At 38.6% G+C, this 24,292-nt stretch overlaps 1 protein-coding gene across 3 annotated transcripts in view; it reads left to right on the top strand.

Moving 5' to 3' along the window:
* The window catches only part of CFAP20DC (CFAP20 domain containing), a 156,700-nt gene that overhangs the window by 56,655 nt on the left and 75,753 nt on the right, over positions 1–24,292 (top strand). For 2 of the 3 annotated variants that reach the window (XM_034408787.3, XM_034408789.2), the window contains exons 7-9: positions 3,879–4,035; positions 11,256–11,396; positions 18,523–18,659. In XM_034408787.3, the coding sequence (XP_034264678.1) occupies positions 3,879–4,035; positions 11,256–11,396; positions 18,523–18,659 (435 nt within the window). The remainder of the gene's footprint in view (positions 1–3,878; positions 4,036–11,255; positions 11,397–18,522; positions 18,660–24,292) is intronic. The other variant, XM_087887997.1, reaches the window with a different exon arrangement.

Here is a 24,292-nt window from a genome sequence, read left to right on the forward strand (position 1 = left end):
CCAGCCAGTGAAATCTGTTGAGGTTTAAAGCCACAGCAATAATAAATAATGATCTAGGAAGATGAATTTCCATGCTCCTAACAGTTTGTTTCTGAAAACCAGGGGGAAGGTGAAATGAACAAATAAACAAAATGCTCCAAGAAATGTATTGATTTTTGCTACTAGAACTCTTTTTTGTTTCATTAAACTAATAATGGGGGGCAAACATGCTCAGTGGAATAAAACATCATACAGTGAGTTATAATGTACATACTATAAGTTATATTTTATTTGTCTAACATAGATTGGAATGTACTTCTGAAACACATTAAATTAATTGTTTCAGTTTTGATCCCCCGCAACTTATAATGTATGTTGATTGGCTACAGAAACCAGTTTTTAAAAATATTGATTGATTGATTGATTGATTGATTGATTGATTGATTGATTGATTGAATTTATATACTGCCCTACTCCCGAAGGACTCAGGGCGGTGAACAGCTAAAAGATAGAATATATATAATACAAATGTTAAAAAATCATTAAAATACAATTAAATAATTTGGCCCAGAAAACAAAATTTAAAAACCCCAATTATAAGACAGATTTAAAATTTAAAAAATTTAAAAACAATTTTAAAAAGAGGTTAGGCCAGGCCGGCCTGCTGGAATAGGAATCTTTTAAGGGCACGGCGGAAAGCGCGCAGATCAGTGATCCTCAGTATCTCCAGGGGGAGCTCGTTCCAGATGACAGGTGCTCCCACAGAGAAGGCTCTCCCCCTGGGGGCCACCAGTCGACACTGTTTGCCGACGGCACCCTAAGAAGCCCCTCTCTATGGGAGCGTACTTGTCGGTGAGAGGCTACTGGTGGCAGAAGGCGGTCTCGTAAGTACCCCGGTCCTAGGCCATGGAGTGCTCTAAAGGTGGTAACCAAAACCTTGAAGCGCACCCGGAAGACCACTTGGAGCCAGTGCAGCTCGCGCAGGAGGGGGGGTCACATGGGAGTGCCATGTCGCTCCCATAACCACCCATGCGGCCGCATTCTGGACCAGCTGGAGCCTCCGGGTGCTCCTCAAGGGGAGCCCCATGTAGAGAGCATTGCAGTAGTCCAGGCAGGAAGTGACGAGGGCATGAGTAACCATATTTAACAAGTCCCGATCCAGAAAGGGACGCAACTGGCGAATCAGGCGAACCTGATAAAATGCCCTCCCGGCCACAGCCGTCAGATGCCCTTCTAAAGACAGCTGTGAGTCCAGGAGGACACCCAAGTTGCGGACCCTCTCCGTGGGGGCCAACGACTCGCCCCCAATAGTCAGTGATGGCACCAACTGACTATATCGGGATGTCGGAAACCATAGCCACTCGGTCTTGGATGGGTTGAGCCTGAGTCTGTTTCTCCCCATCCAGATCCGTACAGCCTCCAGGCACCGGGACATCACTTCAAGGGCATCATTGGGGTGGTCCGGGGTGGAGATGTACAGGAATAGAAAAACATACAATGTTGGGGTTTTCAAAATTTGTGGTACTGTGCAGGGGTGAAATGCTACCGGTTTGGGCCAATTCGCCGGAACCAATAGTAAAAAATGCTACTGATTCGCTGAGCCGGTAGTAAAAAATATATTTAAAAAAAGTTCCAACAATCGCGCGTTGCTCAGCTGATCATTGGAACTGGGTTTTTTTTACTTTTTAGGCATTTTGTTACTACCGGTTCAGGCGAATAGGTAGTAAAAAATGCTTTACAAAAGTGAAAAAAAGGCTCAGACGATCACAGCTATGCCGCACAATCACGGGAACCTTTTTTTTTTTTTTTTACTTTTTTAAAGCATTTTTTACTACCTATTCACCTGAGCCACTAGTAAAAAATGCTTTTAAAAAGTTTTTAAAAAGGTTCCCACAATCACACGCCACAGCTGATCACACACACACCCCGCGCTGTTCTACTTACCTTCCCAAACCTCCTTTTGGCACGCACTGCGTGTGCATGTGCACAGTTCGCATTTGGTGCCCACTGCACATGCACGCACACAGCACTGCCCATGCACAGACGCAGCATGCGTTTGGCACACGGCGTGCATGCGTGGCCAGCGAACCAGTAGTAAACCAGTTCAGATTTCACCACTGGTGCTGTGACTACCTGAAAAGAATACATGTGATCTTCCTATGAATAAAAGAAATGAGCTTCTTGTTGGTTCTAGTTAGTGTGCCAGGTATCAGTTTAATTTCAAATGGGTTCCTTATTCCATTGCTTTTCATATTTATACATGCCATGCCAGGGCCCTATCAGAACTTGGACTCACTGTTATTTTGCCCTAATGGAGAAGGACTGAGTTCTGACTTTAAACCTGGTTTGTCCATACAAGCTATCAGTTCTCAAAACATCTTCCTACGCAGTCTAGGCAAACTCCTGTTCAACATTTATGTGAAGCCGCTGGGCGAGATCATCCGTGGCTTTGGGGTGAGATACCACCAGTACGCTGATGACACCCAGATGTACATCTCCACCCCAGGCCACCCCAACGATGCCCTTGAAGTGATGTCCCAGTGCCTGGAGGCTGTGCGGATCTGGATGGGGAGGAACAGGCTCAGGCTCAACCCTTCCAAAACTGAGTGGCTGTGGCTCCCGGCATCCCGATATAGTCAGTTGACTCCATCACTGACTATTGGGGGCGAGTCGTTGGCCCCCACAGAGAGGGCTCGCAATCTGGGAGTCCTCCTGGATAGGCAGCTGTCCTTGGAGGAACATCTGACGGCTGTAACCAGGGGGACCTTTTGTCAGGTTCGCCTGATCCGCCAGTTGCGGCCCTTTCTTGATCGGGATTCCCTGTGCACAATCACTCATGCCCTCGTCACCTCTCGCCTTGACTACTCTACGCTCTCTACATGGGGCTCCCCTTGAGGAGCACCCGGAGGCTCCAACTGGTCCAGAATGCAGCAGCGCGGGTAGTGACGGGAGCAGCCTGGCGCTCCCATGTAACACCGCTCCTGCGCGAGCTGCACTGGCTCCCAGTGGTCTTCCGGGTGCGCTTCAAGGTGTTGGTTATCACCTTTAAAGCGCTCCATGGCATAGGGCCTAGCTATCTTCGAGACCGCTTGCTGCCACCGACGATCTCCCATCGACCCGTGCGCTCCCACAGAGAGGGCCTCCTCGGGGTGCCATCAGCCAAACAGTGCAGGCTGTTGACCCCCAGGGGGAGGGCCTTCTCTGTGGGGGCACCTACCCTCTGGAATCAATTGCCTCCAGAGATAAGGAGAATCCAAGACCTCGGTGCCTTCCGCCGTGCCCTTAAAACCTTCCTTTTCCAGCAAGCCGGGCTGGCCTAATTTTTTTAAGTGTTTTTAAGTGTTTTGTTTATTGTTTTTAATTAATGGGGCCAAATTTATATATGTATATTTTAACTGTATTTTAATATTTGTATTTGATGTTTTTACTTGGCTGTTCACCGCCCTGAGTCCTCAGGGAGAAGGGCGGTATACAAATTCAAAATAAAATAAAAAATAAAATAAAATAAAAAATAAAAAGCTGTTACTGCTCCCTCTACATTTTTGCCCATGTGGTCTTTCTGTTTATGTACGGAAATATCTCTGAAACAGTGAGTCAACAGTCACGGATTGTCTATTCTCCATTAAAAATGTCAGCACCGAAGAAGCTAATTTTTTTTTTTTTATTGTTCAGGAAATTTTGAGAGACAATTTTCAAAATTATGACTTATTCTCTCTTTTTTTGCTTGCGTGAACTCAAACTTGTTACATTACTAACTCTATGCCTTTGGGCTATTTAGATGAGGCCGGAGAGGCATGTAAGCCAAGCAATAAATACAATTGGTTTTTAATAATGTATTTTATTGAAAATTAGTTTTTACAAATATGTCTCTAAACTTTTTTTCCCCCCCCTCTCCTTAGTGGTGCAATTTGTGCATTGACCTGGTGGCATTTACCAGTGAGATATTCAAAGGCGCTGTTTTTCAGTCTTTGGATGGCATTATTGTTTCAGCCAACTGTAAACTGCGAAAAATCTTCACACTGAAGTCAAACCCCCTGAACCCCGCAGATGACGATGGTACGTTAAGCTTGGCTTCCAGGGATTCCAGATGGCTAAGATGTGTTTCCTGATTCCAGGCTTATCTTTCTGATCTCTGTGATGCATTATCCAAAGGGTTTTAGATGATTTTCTGGCAATTAATGGGTACATAAGACATCCTATGCACGTTTCTGACTCGTTGGATAGTAAGTGACCTTTTCTAAATGTGGTTACAAATGTGGTTCAGCATTTACATTTTTATAAAGCAGCACTTTTATTAAAACTGCACGGAAGATACTGTTTCAACTTTAAATTAGCATACAAACTGCTAATAATCTACCTTCAGGTAAGTGTTTCATTAAACACTTTGAAAGAAAGCTTGTTATTCAATTATCAAAGGGCTTTTTTTTTTTTTACTGAGATATGTCATTTTCTCAAGGCAGCTTCTAAAATGAAAGTGCAAAGACTTCCCTTGTAAAATCTGGCCATTATGGAAATTGGACTTTTGAGGAAGGAAAAGAGAGTTGATGATAAACTGCACATTAAGTATCTTCCTAATAAAGTGTATTCATGAATTCCTATTATTCATCAGCTGCATATTTTATTTGAACTGTACACCGTTTCCTAGACTAAACAATAAAAAAACATTTTTTTCCCAATCCTTCAGCTCTGCTTATCAAAAATTGAATGGTATATCATCCAGTTGATTCTTTCCCTACTTCATTGTTTTCTACCCAGACTAGAGACTTCAATCTTCAAATGTGCTCTACAAAAGGAAGTAATAAAAGGTTCCAGGAAACAATAATTAAAAAGACCATTTTTCACCCTTATGATCGTTGCAGCATCCCCCATAGTCACATGATTTACATTCAGATCAGGGGTGGGTTCTAAAATATTTTACTACTAGTTCTGTGGGCGTGGCTTATTTTGTGGGTGTGGCTTAATGGTCATGTGACAATTCTTTAGGATTTAGCAGAGGTACTGGTCTACCAGGCTTTTAACTGCTTGCAGAGCTGTACCGGTCGTCTCATTTATTTTTGCAGGCACTGGTCTACTCATTTATTTTTGTAGGCATCGGTCTACTCATTTGTTTTCTTTTAACACTGATCAGCTGTAGGGCGGCCCTTTGAAGCCCCGCAGCAAGAGTTTAAACAGTTTTTTCCCCTCTAGCCGATCAGCTGGGACTCAGGAGGCAGCAATAGATTGGGGGTGGGGCCAAATAAAAGGTAAGAATAATGCAGGGGGGGCGGGGGGCAGAACCGGTTCAGTGACATCATATCGTCACCGCTACTGGCTCAGCGGAACCAGGAGGAACCCACCACTGATTCAGATGCTTGATAACTGGTTCATATTTATGGCAGTTGCAGTGTCCTGGGGTCATGATGTGATCATCTTTTTGTAACATTCTGACAAACAAAGTCAATGGGGAAGTGAGATTCACTTAACAACCGTGTTACTAATTTAACTGCAGTGGTTCACTTAACAAATGTGGCAAGAAAAGTCATAAAATGGGGCAAGATTAACTTAACAAATTTCTCAGCAACATAAACTCTTGACTCAATTGTGGTCGTAAGTCGAGCACTACCTATAGTTTATCAGAGGAAAAAGATAAAGTTTTAGAAGATGTTATTATGATCTAAACAGATTGTTATTATTGTTCTTTTTTCCGATAAAAGAGAATATTTGAAGCACTGGTGTTATCTAGCTAAGGTTGCAAGAAAAAACCAAACTAAGAAAGCACCAAGGACCCCTTTCTTGTTTTTTTCTTCCTGGACTAAATTCCTGCACTCTGATCCAAATTTATCAATATTGGTTCTTAAAGGAAAATATGTTGCCATGGAGATAGCATTTTAATTGTGCATTTATTCTCTCTAGGTCTGATTTAAATGTGTATGGCTGTGGTTTTCAAGGATTGGCAATTTGTTTTGCAGAGCTGTAGCCTTTGCACAGTCCACCTTTGCCAGCCTTACCTGCTTAATCGGTTATATGTCAGTCTGGAATAATCTGTGATATTGAAGTGTTTGTTGAAGGGTCTGTAGAAAAGTGACGATCAGCAATAGTAATAACGCTTAGACTTATATGCCGCTTCACAGTGCTTTACAGCCCTCTGTAAGCTCATTTTACCCACCTCGGAAGGATGGAAGGCTAAGTCAATCTTGAGCCTGGTGAGATTCGAACTGCCAAATTGCAGTCAGCTGGCAGTCAGCAGAAGTAGCCTTTAGTAGCCTACAGTACTGCATTCTAACCATTATGCCACCATGGCCCTTCAATGAGATTGAATTAGGTGGCATTGCTTTCTAGTCAGCCTGCCTGACGTGGAAGTTGGCATTTCCTTTGTATTTTTTTGTTTTTATTTATGTATTTAAAACATTTACTGTATGTAGCAGCCCATCTTATACCAAACTTTGGGTGGCTCCCAATCATGCCGATGATATGCTGTATGGGACATAGAATTATAAATGTTTCTTATTGTTAGGTTAAGTAAGGACTGCCTGGCAGATCGGTCACAAACCCTTAGAGTTATGAGACTTTCTACCTTTGAGAGTCTAATACATGTGACCCATGTTTTGCCTTAGATTTCCTTTTTTTTTTAATCTTACCAATGTTACTTCATAATCAAGGTTATGTTAAGACAGTAAGTTAGTCATCTTCCCAGAGGACTTTCATTATTGGGTAGATTGCAAACATAATGTATAAAAAATAACGAAGAAGCCATTGTTCTGCCCCAGCTCTGGATTCCCGAGGATATAGACACACACCAACAGTCCTTATCAAATTTATTAAGTAGCAAGAATAAATCAAAGTCCGGCAAAGGTTGGCAACCAGCCCAGAAAGCAAGATAAGACTTTTCCAAAAATGCTCTGTTGATAATTACAAGTTATTTTTAGCAAGAAACTTACTAACGGCGTGTGACTTAAATAGGCTAAGGGAGTGGCCAATTATCCTCAAGCCTTACTCTCAAGGAGACCTCCTCTTCCTGAGTAGCCACTCCTGCCTTTTGGCAGCCCTGCGTGCTCGAGCATTGACAAGAGGCTCCTCCACTTCGCTCTCTCCACTTGAAGGAGCCTCTGGAGGTTCTGAAGGCCCTGGCTGAGTCTCTGCCTCTGGCACCACATCCTCTTCAGCCTCCTCGCTGTCTGATGCGAGCGCCGGCTGCGCCGGCTGTTGGCGCAACACCACACCAACCTCCTCATCAGGATCAGCCACGATCCGCGCAGGCCGCTGGCGGGCCACAACAGCCATTCCAAGTTCTATGGCCCTTCAAAATGGAAGGGAACAAGGCAGCTGTAATTGAAGTCTAGCTGAGCCAGTATTATTTTACTTGGTCTTTGCTCTAGAGTTGCTGTAGAGATGAACAGTTTAATACATATTTTTGCATAGAGCAGAATTCTGTTACGCATTGGCCTGACCTAATGAACTTGGTTTTCTTCATTCGCATCAATTGCTAATTATCTAAGACTCATTAAATGTTATAGCATGACCTTGCTTTAATATAACACTTCCTGCTTTATTGGGATTTATGCAAGAGTGCTTCCTTAGGGTAGCATCTCAGGCCCCATTAAGCAAGGTTTGGCATCCATCCGTCCACCTCTATTTTTTTCCACCAGAGTCCTCCAAATTCCAGAGAACCTTTTAAACTATTTATTTGGCCATTCTGATCTGCTTCTTATATGTATCGTTGTAAGGAGACGTTATGGGAAGTATGGATGCTCGGCTTCTCTTTTGCATGCTTCCTCTTAAAAGAGCATCTTGACAGCTGTTATTATTTCATCTCAAGTCCATGAGGTATAAGGACTGTGACCACTTTAGGAGTTGTATTTCTCTCTTATCTTCCAGCACCATTACCTGAGACACTCTCAGGTAATAGTCTTCAGCTATCTAAGACAGTATATCTGTTTTCTTTTCGATACAGTACCGATACTGCCTCTCCCTCAGACCAGGAATTGTGAACTGATACCCATTTTCTCCAGGAAGCAAAGTGGTGAAGATACGATTTCATCTTTTTGGATAAGCAGGAGAAATATGTATATAAACTAAGGAAGCATATCTTAGTTTTAGTGAAAAAAACTAGCCTGGTCTGTCTTGAGCATTCATACAGAAGAGGAATTGCAGAGGAAAGTGTAATTGTGCTTGGTTATTTTTACAAAAGCGATGAACAGAAATTTTGTCTCCTTCATAAAGCAATAGAGGCTAATTATTTCACCCGAAAGTCAGAAACTTTCTATTCATTTTAATAGGGATTAGAGCAATGGGGCTGAGCCTTGGGGTGAGACACAGAATTGGGAATCTAGTGGATAAGTCAATTTCTTACTGTAAATCTCTTTGAATATTTTTCTGGAGATTAAGCTGTATCCTCACGTTTTGTTTTAGCTTTTCCACTTCTTATTAAACTAGGACATTGATTTGCTTTCTGATATAAAATGATTGGCAGCAGGGATGGGTTCCACTTACCTTTACTACCGGTTCACAATGGGATCACTTCTGCGCATGCGCAGATTGCCGATGACGACATCCGGGGCAGTGGGTGGGGCCTCCCACCGGTTTTACTACCAGTTCTTGCGAACTGGACCGAACTGGGGGCACTGATTGGCAGACTCCTCCTAGAGTCTTCCCCTTTTTCCATTCAGGGGTTCTCTTGGGTTTTTTTTCCCTAATGTAACCTATTGTGTACAATAACATGAACCAATTCTTTGTTCTTTGCAATAATGTTCTTCTCCATTACTGATAATCAGCATTCCTCTAGGCTTGTCAAATACCATGAATGTCTAGCAGACTGGATTTTCAGGGTCAAGACAAACTCCTATATGCTTAAAAATATTCTTTGTAGAGGAAGCAGATTGTACTATTTAATTGTGTGGATTAGATTCAGTGAGCAAAGAACAAAGACTTCATATAATTTTAATGCTAAAGGTATTGGGCTCATTCGGATATTAAAAGGAACTGCAATGAATGTTTTTCACTTCAATAAATGGAACAACATAGTTACAACCCAGAGCAGAAGTATTTGAGTACTCAAGTATATTGACCTCTCTGAACTTACAAGAGGAGCTTCATGGATAGCATAACTGCTTTAGAGATCACAGAACAATCTGCACAATCTAAATTGTGAGACCAGTTAATTGCTGAGTCTTTTTAATTGCGAAATTCTACTACCCTGAAATCTAATTAATTCTTATCTGCACGCATAAATTATTTTAAGAGGGGCTAAAAGCAATCATGCATATACAATTAGGATTTCTGGAAAGGACACACAGCTGGTGACTAGTTGTAGGTTTATACAACTGAAAAAATTAAGATCATTGTCTTGACCAACCATTCTAACAAGGTAGAAATTAATTATCTGTTCCCACAGTGCACAGTATGTGACTTCATAGCCAATGCAACCTCCCAAGGCCAGGGGCATTGCCCTCTAAAATTCATTGCTGAAGTGTAATTTTGATTCTATCAAAAAGGAAAAAAAATTAATGTATCAGTATAATCATATTAACACTTGGAGTATGTGAATTATTAAAGATCAGGTTTGGATTTGCATTTCTGTGAGTTGAATTTATTTGAATTTTCAGTTTGAATCATCAGTTCAGATAATTTATTTGACTTCATTAAAAAGTTTGTTTGCAGGTATAAAAGTCCATTTAATCTCAGCACGGATTCAGAAGAGTCTGATTTGATTTGATGCCCTGAATAAATTGAAAGTTTCAGATTGAAAGGATGATTTGATCAAATTGCCTTGAATTTGAAATTTTGTGTAGCCTTATATATTTATGCTCCTACAGCTTGTTCCCCCCACAACAGTTTTATCCTGTTTACTCTCTTAACAGTTAGCTATATTAGACAGGTTTTGAAGCAGTTATCAAGTGATATCCATTCTATGACTGCCTTGGTCCATCTGCCATCAGTTCTTCTTGCCAGCCCATTTCCATTTCAATTCTTTTACTCTCTTGAACATACTGTATACTTTTGTTTGTTCTCTAAGCCATGTTCAGGACTTTCTATCTTGTCTTGTAATGGCGAGCATGTATCGTTCCATGGCTCTTACTCATAGCTTTTGTATCGATTGTGAGGTTAGTGTTCATGTTTCACTGGTATATGTTAGAGCAGGTGTCAGCGTTCCAAGTAATGCACCCATAGAAAGCAGAACTCTGAGGCAGGCAAGTTCCTCAAAGAACAATTTATTGGCACAACTGGTGAAAGTTCTCTAAGAGTTCTAAAGACTCTAAAAGTTCCCGTGGCTTTCACCTAATTAAAAAGAAAGTTTCCCCTTTTCCCCCAAGTCACAGTCACGCTGTCCAATCAAGGTGCTGGCTGGTTGCTTGGTTACTTCACTCCATCTCTGGCCAGCCACCTGTTAGAATGTCCTTGGTTCCCACAGGAAAACTCTTTTGTTTTGTCTACAAAACCCCATCTAGGTATTTCTCCCCTCCCTGTCCCTTCTTCTGCTTTGTGGCAACACTGAAGCCTCCAAGATGGCCTCAGCCAGGTTTACTTCAGGGTTGACAGCAGGCAGCACACACTGATCGAAAACTTTTCCCTTCAGGCACAGAAAGAGATTGTTCTAGAAAATTATGGATCATAATTTCATATGCAATTATGAGATAGATAAATGATAGATAGATAGATAGATAGATAGATAGATAGATAGATAGATGATAGATAGATAGATAGATAGATAGATAGATAGATAGATAGATAGATAGATACACACAAATTATTTCCCTTTAGCTAGAAACTTTCCTCTCACCCTCATCCCTATGCATTCATCCCAAAACTTATTTAGTGCATTAGGTTCTTCACATGAACCTCCCTGATTTTTAAAAAAATTAACATCAAAATTAACATTTTATTGGCAAGAAAGAATTAAGATGGAGATATAATGGTCTCCATCTCCATATCCTTTTTGATGTTGGGAGCTGTGGCACATCATTTAACAACTAAACCCTTCTGTTCAGGTAAAGTAAAGATGATGTCTGGTGCTGCTAATTTCTAATCTATAAATAATGAGTCTCATCCAGAAGAAATAATGGCTTCAAAAGGTACTGAAATTGAACAGATGTGTGGACTTTTTTTTTCTTTGCTTTCTGATTCCTGAGACCGCTGAGAGGTTCTTCTCATTATATAAATAGAGGAACTAAAACAGAGTTCTAGTATCTCCACTACACACTGATTCTGTCATTAGTTTTGATTCTTTGTTCAGATAGTCAGAATGAGAAGGTGAAGTCTTTTCTATAGTTTACTCAGATTGTATTAATCTTCTGTTACAGCTGATGGGCCAAGAGATACGATTCCTCGAGCCTGTCAGTTAAATGCAGATGTGCCGCAAATCACACAGCTGCTGAACATGAAGAAGCTGCGCCAAACAGAACAAAAATGTAGAGGCCGACCTTTAAATTCACCAGAATTAGGTACTCTTTGTGATTAATGTTTCTTTATTATATCTACTTGGGCCAAGGACTTTTATTCAGGTGACATTACCTATATTCACACATAGTATTAAGCTATAACATGTCATGTTTGTTTTCACATAGCTTTTGTAGAAACCCAAATATTGTGAATTATTCAAGAAACAAGAACTGTGTTTAACCCATTCATCATATGCATATCGTCCGGTCTCAGAATCTATAATATTTATTGCTAGTTTTACTAATGGTTTTAACTTTTATAGTCTGATTTTTTAAAAATTATAGTTGTCTTAAGTGCTTATACAAGGTAAGTATAAATAAAATCAATCTAAAGAAATTATCTATAGAGATTCTCAGTCATTCAGGTCATGGTTGTCCCAAAGGTGCTTTTTCAGGAGGCAACTGGACTTTCTTATGTTTTCCTTGAAGACGTTTCGCTTCTCATCCAAGAAGCTTCTTCAGCTGGATGGTGAGGAATGGAAGGATGGTGAGGAATGGAAGGATTTATATTCCTTGCAGACTGCTGGTCATTTGCATCCTTTTAGAAGTTCGTTGAAGCATTTGGAGGTTTATCTGTGTCCTCAGAATCACCTGAGTAGTGCTCCTGGTTCCTGTAGTCTGCAATTTTTTTTCTCTGGAAATCTGTTCATGCAAGACCAGCTGCCTGCAAGGAATATAAATCCTTCCATTCCCCACTATCCTGTCAGAGCTGAAGAAGCTTCTTGGATGAGAAGTGAAATGTCTTCAAAGAAAAAACAAGAAAGTTCAGTTGCCTTCTGAAAAAGTGCCTTTGGGACAATCTAAAGAAATGACTTTTGTAAGTAGCCCAAATATTCCTTTTCCTAAATGGCCTATATTCCTCTTTAAAAATGGGAGTGGATGGATGGACGGATTTAATACATTACCTCCTGTGTAGAACATTGATTTCAAGTGGGCCTACTGGACTATCTCTCTATAAATAAATGATAGCCATTCACATACGTGAGCAATGAATGGGTTTATAGAAATAAGTATAGGTTGTCCTTATTTTGTGATTTCCATTAGTTCTGGCAACTCGGTCTTTAACAACATGATCACTAAATAAGCAGGTGAGTGAGAGAGAAATGCTGTGAAGATCATTGGCTGTTGCCTTCTCATTCAGATAAAGTTTCCTCATGAAGTATTCTGTGACTGACAATTTTTCCCCTTTTTTGCCCCCAGATAGGGTGGAGAGATCTCCTAAACAAGCTATCTCCTCCTGAGCTGCTTCTCTCCAGAGCACAGCGCTTCTTTAAAAAGTCCAACTGAATAAGCTCAGCTCTGCGAGCTTCATTAATTGATTAGAAACCTTGGGCTGGCTGGCAGCTGCTCCCTGAAACTTACCAGACTTTAATCAGTTTCACACTGAAGACTTTTGTTGTCATAAATGCCCACAGAAAATGTTTTTTTATTACCATTTATTACCGTAGTATTTGTGATCTCTGTCCAAGGCAATCATTAAACAAGGACTACTTGTAAACCTTTTCCTCTTTGTCAACTTCACTAGTAGGGTGAATAGGAATATAAAATTGTTAGTTGTCCCTGTATCTGGTTCCCAAATTATCAGGACCTCACTGTGTCATCTTTCAGTCTGAATTTAGAATCCATTTCTTCGAAATGGCATAGTGTGAAGTTTGGCATTGCTTTTGAGAAAGAGACAGATGTAATTACCTGCCAATAAATTGTTTCATAAAGCATGTTCTTATGGTATTGCTATGGCTCTTATATAAAAATGAGGCTATTGCAAGATTGTGCCTCTAAATCAGGGGTATCAAACTGGCGGCCCACGGACTGGGTACGTCACGGACAGGCCACACCCTTCCCAGTTCCGTGAATGGGAAAAACGTCATGTGACAGCAACGTCACGCCACGAGTTTGACACCCGTGCTCTATATGAATAATCTTATGAGAGGTTCAGTCAGGAAAGGCAACATAGAATGCTGTTGGGATGGAACAGGTTAAAGTTGACATTGGAGGATTCTGAATGGAGAATTGCTGCTGTTGGACTGATTTGGAAACAGTTTCCAGCAGAGCATAAGATTATTAAAACCAAATTTCCTTAGGAATATATCCTTTGAAAAACTGAATAATTCCACATTACCTTTTGCTTTCTTTTAAAACAAAACAAAATTTGAAAAATGTGTGCTTTTCCATCAAGATACTTCGTTCCAAAAAAAAAAAATCTTTGCCTATGAAACCATACACCAAAATATTATTAAGAATTGCAACAAAATTAAAAAAGGGAATTAATTTAATTTAGAATATTATGAAACTCCTTCTGTATCTAATGTAATTGGGAAAAGGGGTAAGAGTTCATTTAATTTTGGATTGCCAGTTAATAGTATAATTATTTTTTAAATTTTATTTCATCCTCTATATGATAACCGATTCAACTTTAATTTTGTGAAACATTTTATTTTGTAATTTGAATAAAAATCCAGGTACTGTATTTCTAGGAATTTCAATGCAATTTATTTTAAAGTTCAAGAACAAATGATGCATGGCATAATGTAGAGAAGAAAAGTAGTCAAGATGATTACAAGTGTGTTGGCATGGATTCCTTGAAAACATGTAATACCACTATTAGCATTTTTAATACTGATATAAAATTACCTAGTGATTCCATTTAAATGTGCTTTAGTGGATGTGCTTTAATACAAAACTATGCAACTATGATAGCAAGATAAATGTTTATCTAATATCACAATCAAATCATTTATTTTTAAAAAATACTTGTTTAAACAAGCATGACTCCTTGTGATCACATGGACATACCCAAGTAGTTTTCTTACAAAATTATGAATTTATTTATATATTTAATTCATTTCAAACATTATGCAGCGTGTCAAGGGAGATAAAGATGGGTGATTATCAGCCTTATCCTGAAGGACTCTTTACAACTATTTGGGACTCATCTGTGAATGAACAGAATTCACAGCTGTTGCAATAAAAGAGGTTTTTGGGACTACTTGTGTGTTTTACTGACTCAGGAAGCCTAGGTCAGAACACTCTCTTAAATCAAAATCCCCTCCCTCCCTCCCTCTCTCTCTCTCCCTCCCTCTCCCTCCCCTCCTCTCCCTCCCTCCTCCTCTCTCTCCCTCTCTCTTTATGCTTTCCCCCAATCTTATATTATTTTAAATTCTTGAGTATCTACTTAAAAATGAAGAAAGTAAAACTCACCAAGTGTTAAATTGAATGTATTGTTTTGACGGCCTCAAATATACTGCTTAAATTGAACATTTCCAAAAGTGATTGGATTAAAACAAAAGAGTTCGACTGGCTTAGTGCCCTTATGGAAGGTTCCGTCCCTGCGGAGAGCAAAGATATCATCTCCTTTGGCTCCTGAAACTCAAACCCACAGGAGACCATTATTTTACAGGCTCCCATGAGCAGCTTCAAAGCACTCTTGGGCAATCTCCTGATGTCACCTTCTCTGGAGAAGTTTGAGGGACTGGTCTACTTGCCAGTCTTGCATTCAGTCGTCTCCGCTCATTTGCATAGACATTTTCAATCAATCATGATTCACGCCGGAAGCCCAAATTATGAGAATGTTAAAGCAAAACAAAACAAATCCTTTTTTAACAGCATTTAAATTAGCACAACTTTAGGTTTGGTTGGTAAAGTGGTAAAATAATTAGTGGCTATGACCCTGAGCTCTGTCACTTTTTAAATTCTTGTTAACTAAAGAAAATGAATGCCTTGAGCTTTAGAGTTTAATCTTTATTTTTAATCTGGCAGTATGAATAAGAGATGAATTCTTATGCCATTTGCTTCCTTTCAGAGACCTCAAACCAGACCTTTCTAGAAACGAGTGCTTTGATAATTTTAAGCTTCAATTTATTTTGAAATTCCATTTTTCATCTTTTCCATTTTAATACTCCAGTTAAACTCAAGAGCCCACATTTTTAAATAATTTTTAATATATAACTCAAGGTGGCAAACATCTAATACTCCTTCCACCTATTTCTGCCACAACAACCCTGTGAAATGACTTGGGGAGGAGGGACACCCAATGTTACCTAACTCACAGTCACCTGGTTTCTAGCTTGATGCCTTTTTTATATGTTTATTTGCAGTTTTCCTTTAACAACCAACATATTTTGTGGACAGTGTAATGACTGGGTCTATACATTTTTACACAGTGCTAACAATAATAATAATAATAAAGGGGACGTGGTGGTTCAATGGCTAAGATGCTGAGCTTGTCAATCGAAAGGTCAGCAGTTCAGCGGTTCGAATCCCTAGTTAACTGGATGAGCTCCCATTACTTGTCCTGGCTTCTGCCAACCTAGCAGTTTGAAAGCATGTAAAAAATGCAAGTAGAAAAATAGAGACCATCTTTGGTGTGAAGGTAACAGCGTTCCGTGCGCCTTTGGTGTTTAGTCATGCTTGCCACATGACCATGGAGACATCTTCGGACAGTGCTGGCTCTTCGGCTTTGAAACGGAGCTGAGCACCGCCCCATAGATTCAGTAACGACTAGCACATAGGTGCGAGGGGAACCTTTACCTTTATCTTTAATAATAATAATACAATTAGATATACATACTTTTTGTCTTCCAACTTCTAATCTTAATAAACTCATTATAATTATAAAATATTCTTTTATATATCAATATGTATAATACTATTTTCCCAATTTATACTCCCTCCCCTTATTGGGGTTCTTCCATATTCATCTCTTTATCTTTAAACAGTACTATTCTCTCTTAATGATTCTTTATCGCTTTCTCCAAAGATATATTTCAACATCAATTACATGTCTTACAATGTGTTTATTGACCCCTATTAGATCACCAATATTTTATATTTTAAATATTACTCAAATTCCACCAAATTCCCGATATATCAATAGATTCTATTATATATCTATATATGTGTTACTATTTTCCTAAATTATATTTCTATTTGTTTCTACTAATTTTTAATATCATTCCATTTCAATATTACAAAATATTGTATCTCTATCCATCATCTCTCAGTCTTTTTTGAATTTCATCATTTATTGACTTTTTGGTAATTCTTTTATATTTCTCTCTTGGTATCCTATATTTTTTTTCTAGCATTTTTACATAATCTGAAGGTTCCCTCTACCTTACCCCTTATCTCCTTCTGCTGCATCATTTGGATGCTCATCTATAACCTTTTCATTATTTTTGGTAAGGCTTCCTTTTTTTTCTCTGTGCTATTGTAGTCTGATGCCTTAACCATTAGACCAAGCTGGCTCTCATTTACCATTTTTTTACCATTTCCCTCAATTTTTACCTAAATATAGTTGTTAGAAAAGACTTACATATATTGATATTTCCCATTAATTACTATCTGTATGATAAAGACTTTAAAATCCTGAATATTGGGGTAAAGAACAAAAAATGCAAGGAAATGATCAAGCCTGGGAATATTCTAGCACTTTTAAAAAAAAATATTTTTGCCTGATCTGTTTTATTTTCACTAGATTCAGAATGAAAACAAATGTGGTTTAATGCAGGAAAACATCTTCCAAATTTATGCTGCTATAGCATAATTGTTCTCTAATTCTAGTCTAGGCACTCTTTACACACAGTAAAGAATACAAGCAGAGTTGGTAGAAAAAATATTGTGCCAAAACCTATCTTTCAGCTTCTCACAATTTTCTTTTCCAGGGAAAGATGCTTCTATTTTTCTACTTTATTTTCAGAGAAATTAGTAATTTCTTTTAAATTTCTCTTTGAATGTAATTATTAGACATGAGGGAACTGGCTACTGCTGATTATTCTAAAGCCTTCCTGAATGCCACGTTCCACTCTGAAAATGGAAAGTGAAAATGGAAAGTGTTCCTGAAGTCTTTTTCTTGGGATAAAATTGAAACCAAAGAAAGTAGAAAGATTGTAGACCATTAGAAAAATGATCATACTTACCTCATGGGCAGAAATATGGAATATGACTCAAATACATAAATACATGGTGAAGGAAAGGACATTCATGGTGTATAGCGTTTGGTTGCCTTCTAATTAAATGAGTGCAAAAATACCACACTTCACCCTCAAGAATTTCTCTGAAAATCTCCTTTGAAAGAAATGTCAACAGTGGAAAACAGCTCAGGGTCCAGGAAATGCTAGCCAATAGAGGCCAGTGAAAAGCATCAGAATAGACTGCTATATTATGGAGACTTAGAGCAAAAAGGAGGTCCTGTATTACAGCTTGCAATTCCCTTTTTTTTTTTTATTAAGAAAAACTAGGCAAATGGTTTTGACTAAGTAGGACATGATTCTCAGCACAATATAAACGTGTGACGTGACAAGTATAATCTTAAAAAATCTTATGTAACCAAAACTAAACCAAATAGAGGTTTTTTTTAGAAAAAATGCAAAATGAATGATTCAGAAGCCTAATACTATCAAACTGTATATTTAATAACTGAAAAAATATAGGAATGCATATCGAGCAATGAAACTGAGACAGTTTTAAAGCATACTACTGTAAAGTTCTCTGTTTCCAGCACTACAAAAAGATCTGGTCTATTAATTCAACCCCAGCTATGTTAATGAAATAAAATCACATTCTCAGTGAAACATTTTTTGTTCCTTCAAATACAGTGAGTCTCAGAGTTGGAAGTTGGAACAGATTTTAGTATCTGTTATTATTTGTTTATTTGTTTATGCAATAAAGAGAATTACCAGAGAAATATGTTTTGAAAAAGACTAGGTAGATACATATTCATTCAGCAAGGCCACTTTTTCTACTTAGTATACAAATTTCTGGCTGATAAACTTATCAATAGTGTCTTTGCTATTATATTGAGGTGACATCACCCATGTTGTAAGGATTGCTACCAAATATAAACTACATGAGAATGATTTCAGGATAGCTACTTACATATTTATTGTACAAATATGTACGGCCATTCATCTTACAATCAATTTTGCATATTAGTATTCCACATAAAATAATTTCGAAATTGTAGGAATATTGTGTAAGCTGGAGTTCATTGGTACATTTTCTATTTGCATTGTCTAGCTAGGATGAATATTTGTGGTAGTACTTGTGCTTTGACTTGTTAAAAATGTATTAACTACTATTTATCATTGTTCAAAGTATCTAACTTTAAATTATCTATTTTGCTATTTAATAGATCCTCCAACAACCCGAGCATCAGCTACTATACGTAACAGTAAAAGTCAAGATATATCCCACATTGCATTTGGATCTAAAGTCCTTGGGCCACCTCCTCTCTCAGGCCGAAGGGTCACAACAAGGGCATCTGGGGAGGTAAGATTCTTAAGAACAAATGTTTTAGTGGCAATACTATATGTTTCCCCCCCCCCCAAATTAAGACCTAAAATCAGTTGTGGGTTACTATTGGTTTGCCCCAGATCGGGCGAACTGGTAGCAGCGGTGGCGGGAGGCTCTGCCCACCCACCTGGACGCAGAAGCGTCGCGCGCAAGCACGCACAAGCAAACCGGTTGCAGACTAAATTGAAACCCACTACTGCCTAAAATACAGTAGTCTTCAACTTACAACCACAATTGGGACCAGAATTTCTGTTGTTAAACGGAGCGGTGGTTAATTGAGTCATGCCCAATTTTACAACCTTTTTGCAATGGTTATTCAGTGAATAATTGCAGTTGCAGTAAATTCAGAGGGTTGTTAAGCAATGCAGTTTCCCCCATTGCTTTTGCTTGCCGTAAGGTGGCTGGGATCACATGACCGTGGGGATGTTGTTGATCATGTGACCATGGGGATACTATTGTGGTTGGAAGTTTGAGGACTAGTTGTAAGTCATTTTTTTCCCATTTCATTCAACTTCCATTCCATTAACTTCAAATGATCACTAAGTGAATGGTTGTTAACTCAAGAACTACCCATGAACAGAAAGCCTATGAAAAACAAATCCTTCCCATTCCAACCCTCACTTGCCTTCCTAAACCAGAAAAAAAATTCAGAATATATAGGGGATTAATGGTAGGAATGGGAGCGGTTTTCTTCCCATAAGCCTCCCACTTCCATTCTTACCCAGAAATCAAAATTAAAACAGAAAAACAAAACATAATTGATGCCACCCTTTCCTCCCTTGGAAAAAGTGTGGCAGGCTGCTTTGTGGTACATAATCTCTCTAAGGTACCCATCATTAGTCTGTGATTTGGCCATCTATCATAATTGGTAGTGTAATGAAGTTTGAGGTCCTCAGTACCACATCCAAAGATGCTAGTGTGTCCCCAGATGTTGCTTTCAACATGTATGAGGCTTCATATATCTTAAAAACATCTGATCAGGAACAATAGAGGCTCACATATTGCAAAACAAAACACCAGCACTTCATTTTTTAAAAAAATGCCTCTGGTCACAAATGAGTCCCATCAGTGTTTTTAGAAAATGAAAATCCTGGGCAGTTATAATTTAATGCTGTTTGTCATTGTGGAGCTCCAGAAAGGAGCATAGGAATGGCCCAGGTAAATCAGGCTGAAGCCTTACTCCAAAATTTTGTTATATTTATGAATCAGATGCCTCTGGTGCTTGAAAGCAGGAGTTAAAGATATACCTGTCATTTCTGCTAGGTAGATCAAGAAATAAACTCCACAGGAAGCCTAAAACTACTTTTATTACAAAATCTTGCCAGTCTGATTGTGTTAGATCTCATACTCCTCCTTATACTAAGTATACTTTCTATACTGAATTAGGGAGCTGGCTATTACTTTCTCTCTGTTATGGGCTTAAAATATGCTTTGCCTTAATAACAGAACTTCATGTTTCCTTCAAGATCTTCCTCCCTACTCACTGCACCTGTCCTGTGATGGTATCCTTGCAACTGGGTATTTGGAGGCATTTGCCCAAATCCTGAGGTAGCATTCAGTGTACAGATTAATAGCTTTTGGTGGTAAATGAAACTGAAAGGCAAAAGGAAACAGCTGGTTGATTGGCAGTAGCTGATAGGAGAAGACATGGTAGACCTGTGGAGAAAGGATCAGCTGAGGCCTGTACTTTCTCTTAGACCTGGCTGCTGGAGAATTCTAGGAGTTGAAGTACATAAGTCTTACAATTACCAAGTTTGGAGACCCCTCCTGTCTTAGACTATGCTTGGCCTAGAACACATGTGTCAAACTTGCAACGTCACATTGCTGTCACATGAAGTTTCACGTTTTTCCCTTTGCGGAGCTGGGGTGGGCGTGGCCTGTGCGTGACGCATCTGGCCTAGAGTCTCTACCTGCCCAACTCAGTCCAGCAGATTGGGCATAGTACAGTGTCAAATGGTAGAAACTAAAAGAAGGGTCTCCTTGGCTAAGCCCCTGCTTAGTGGAATATTTTTCCCCTTGGAGATTAGAATGGCCCCAACCCTGTTGACTTTTCACAAAGCTTTATAAACGTGGCCATATACCCAGGCCTGGACCTTGTAATGTGTGAAGGATCCTGTTTCTTGGCTTTACTGTCAATCTTTTAACTATCTTGGCTGCTGAATGTATTTATTTTCTGGCTGGTTCTATTGTTTTTAATTATTTTATGGTTTTATATAAGCCACACAAAGTCACTTGGTTGAGATGGGCAGTTGTACAAATAGAATAAGTGAATTAAAAAAACTTGGGCACTCTCGGATAAGGAATGACCAACAGGGCTGTTTTTTTTTGGTTTTTTTTGTTATTTTCTCAGGCATGTTAAACAAATGTGCAAAGAGAGACTGTTTCGGAGTTGCAGAAATTTAGGAGAAAATGGATTATATTGCAGATTGCTAAAAGATGTGGAACATATGTTATCAGAACCATTCATTATAATCTTGCAGAGGGACTATCTGGGATTTCTTTTCATTGCCTTTTGACAACTGCCTTGTGTGTTAAACTAAAGTATTGTTCTGTCCATGTATTAAGTCAGGATAGTGATGTCACAGGGTTATGCAGTCAATCAGATTTTACTTTCAGGTGACATCATAAAGCTAATCTTCAGTGATCAGCTCCTACCTTTGTCTTCTATTGTCTTTATGACATTCTCTTACCTTGTCAAATTTTCACAGTGAGAATTCATTATGTAAGAAATATTTGACTCACTGTAGATGTCAACCTTACCAGGTAGACCAGACGGGAAATACGACCAGATAAACTAAATCTACTTTATTGTAAAGCTACATTAACAGAATCTTACAGGTGTACAAATACAATTCTCACTCCATCATCTTTACATCCGAGAACTTAGGACAGTCCTTTTGAATCCTTTTGCCCTAACCACTACTCACCTGTGGGCTATGCTGTTTCTTATCTGAGCATACCCAAGGTATGGACCATACCCAGTATCTCTTTGCCCTGTCTCCCAAGGTATTTCCCACATACTACTGTATTACATTTCATGAATATTCTTATTTCTGTGTCTACCTTCCAGCCTCCCAAGCATATCAACTGGTAATTTTGACAGCAGTGAAATGAAAAAAGGAATTCAAACCTTCAATGTTTTTTTCTGATCAAATTTAAAATGCACAGTTCCAATTTCTCATAATCTAACCCATGTAAAAGTGCAACAGAGAGATTGCAACATGTGCTTGTAATGTAATGCTTTCTATTAAGATCCATCAACATTTGGAAAAAAATTGAAGTTATTGCTGGGTGTTGAGAGTGCTAAACACTAAGCAAAAATGTATTTGCATATGTGCAGACACAGACAAACACTTTATATCTTTTACTGAAAATTATTGTATGTAAAGTACAAAGGACTATGGTTTTTAATATTAATAAAAACAGTATTCTGTCCAATTTCACATGTTTGTAGTGTTTGTCCTAATAATTATTGAAGTGTGAAAAATGTTGCTACATTTTTTGCTACCTGTGTGACAGGGCATCTGTGTATCACTTTTATTGGTTATTGATTTCAGTGAAATGTAAATGTTTTAACATTTTCTGATAGAGGGAGAGTAGAGATTCTCCACTGTTTAGACAGGCAGATTAGGTAGCAGTCAAGAAATTCACAGTCATGAATAGCTGTTATAACTCTTAATATTAGGGATGCTATCTTCACTGAACTATATTGAATAATGGCAGCAAGAGATTTTATCCCCAAACAATATAATTCTGTTCCAGAAGAAAGGAAGAAATATTCAACTTTTAAATAACCTCCTCTTTGGGATTAATGGAGAGACACATCAGACCAATACCCAAATATTTCACAGTATTATTATTCCAAGTCATAACAATACATATCCCTTATGTGTATGTATGCATGTATTATATATAAATATGCATCATTAAGTCAACATAATCTGGAGCATGAACAAACTTTTATCACTTGTCAGTCAGTAGTTAACCATATCTAATTCACCACATTTCAAGTATCTAATCCAAGATAAAGGTGAGACAGATTGGGGAAATGAATTAAAACTGTTTTATGGTTGCAAATAGAATCTTCTTTATTAGATTGGTCATCTCCAGTATGGATGCTCTCAGCTATCTGTTCTATATATAGTGGCTTGGGAAGTATAATTGCATCATAATTGCTTGCGTATCCACCTGACTTGTCACAACTCACTTCGTTGAGCACATCACTGTCATTATGATGGTCTTCATTGTTAAGGCAAATAGCAATAGCACTTACTTATATACAGCCCCATAGTGCTTTATAGCATTCTCTGGGCAGTTTACAAAGTCAGTATATTGCCCCCAACAATCTGGGTCTCCATTTTACTGACTTCAGAAGGATAGAAGTCTGAGTCAACCTTGTGCCGGTCAGAATCGAATTCTTGGCAGCGGGCAGAAGAATTAGTCTGCAGTACTGCATTCTAACCACTCACTGCACCATCACAAGATTCAAATCTGTAATTATGATTAGAGTTTCTGAGGGTGATGAAGTTATCCAGTGGTGTGCCACTCTTGGCAGTTCTATTGGCCAGGTCTCTCCATGTTTTCTGATTTAACACTACATATTTGAGTTCTTCTATGCTCTGGCTGATGTCAGCTTTGATGTTGTTGGGGGAGGAAGCTTTATATTTCCCGTTCCCCCACTTCCTCTCTGTGGTACTATTTCATAGGGGATTGAGATTGTTATTTCCCCTTTGCAAAATATCACTGGGGAGAAGCTTTAGTTCTCCTAAGCCGAATATCTCATCATCCAATTCATCATGTTCTTCCCTAACCTACCAAACAATTGGTAGAGCAGTAGCATAAGTTCTTGCTCTGACAAGAACCCAAAACGTAAAACTTTGAATCTTATTGCAGAAAACATCCTGTAGATAGTCTTCGAGTTATGATCACAATTGAGCCCATCATTTCTGTTGCTAAATTAAACATTGGTTAAGTAGGTTTTGTTCCCATTTTATAACCTTTCTTGCCACCGTTGTTAAGTGAATCACTCCAGTTGTTAAATTAGTAACATGGTTGTTAAATGCATCTGGCTTCCCCATTGACTTTGCTTGTCAGAAGGTTGTAACCATCAGAAACATGAACCAGTTGCCAAGCATCTGAATTTTGGTCATGTGACTATGGGGATGCTGCAACAGTCATAAGTGTGAAAATTGGTCATAAATCACTTTTTTTAGTACCGTTGTAACTTTGAACGGTCACTGAATAAACTGTTGTAAATCAAAGACTACCTGTATTAAGTTATGCAAGTACTCATGGAGCAAGGGCTATAGTCTGTATAGTAAGACAACACAGTCCCGCCTTGTCCTGCTGAGCCTCACATTTTCTTCTTTTTGTTATATATGGTAATGAAATATAATATTTGTAATAGAAATTTAAATTTCCTATTTTACTATTTATTTAGCTGTTATTTTTTTTAAATGATAGAAGTACAGTTTATTTTGAAAAGACTTACTGACACTCAATAGTATAAGCTTACCTCTAGATAAAATATCACTTGGATACCATTGTCCAAATTTAGCCTTTTAATTAAACTTCCAATTCAGTTTTTTCTGTCTCTTTTTCTTAATGTA

The sequence above is a fragment of the Pantherophis guttatus genome, chromosome 2, assembly GCF_059756535.1.
Source record: "Pantherophis guttatus breed Tessera chromosome 2, ASM5975653v1, whole genome shotgun sequence".
NCBI classification, from domain to species: Eukaryota; Metazoa; Chordata; class Lepidosauria; order Squamata; family Colubridae; genus Pantherophis; species Pantherophis guttatus.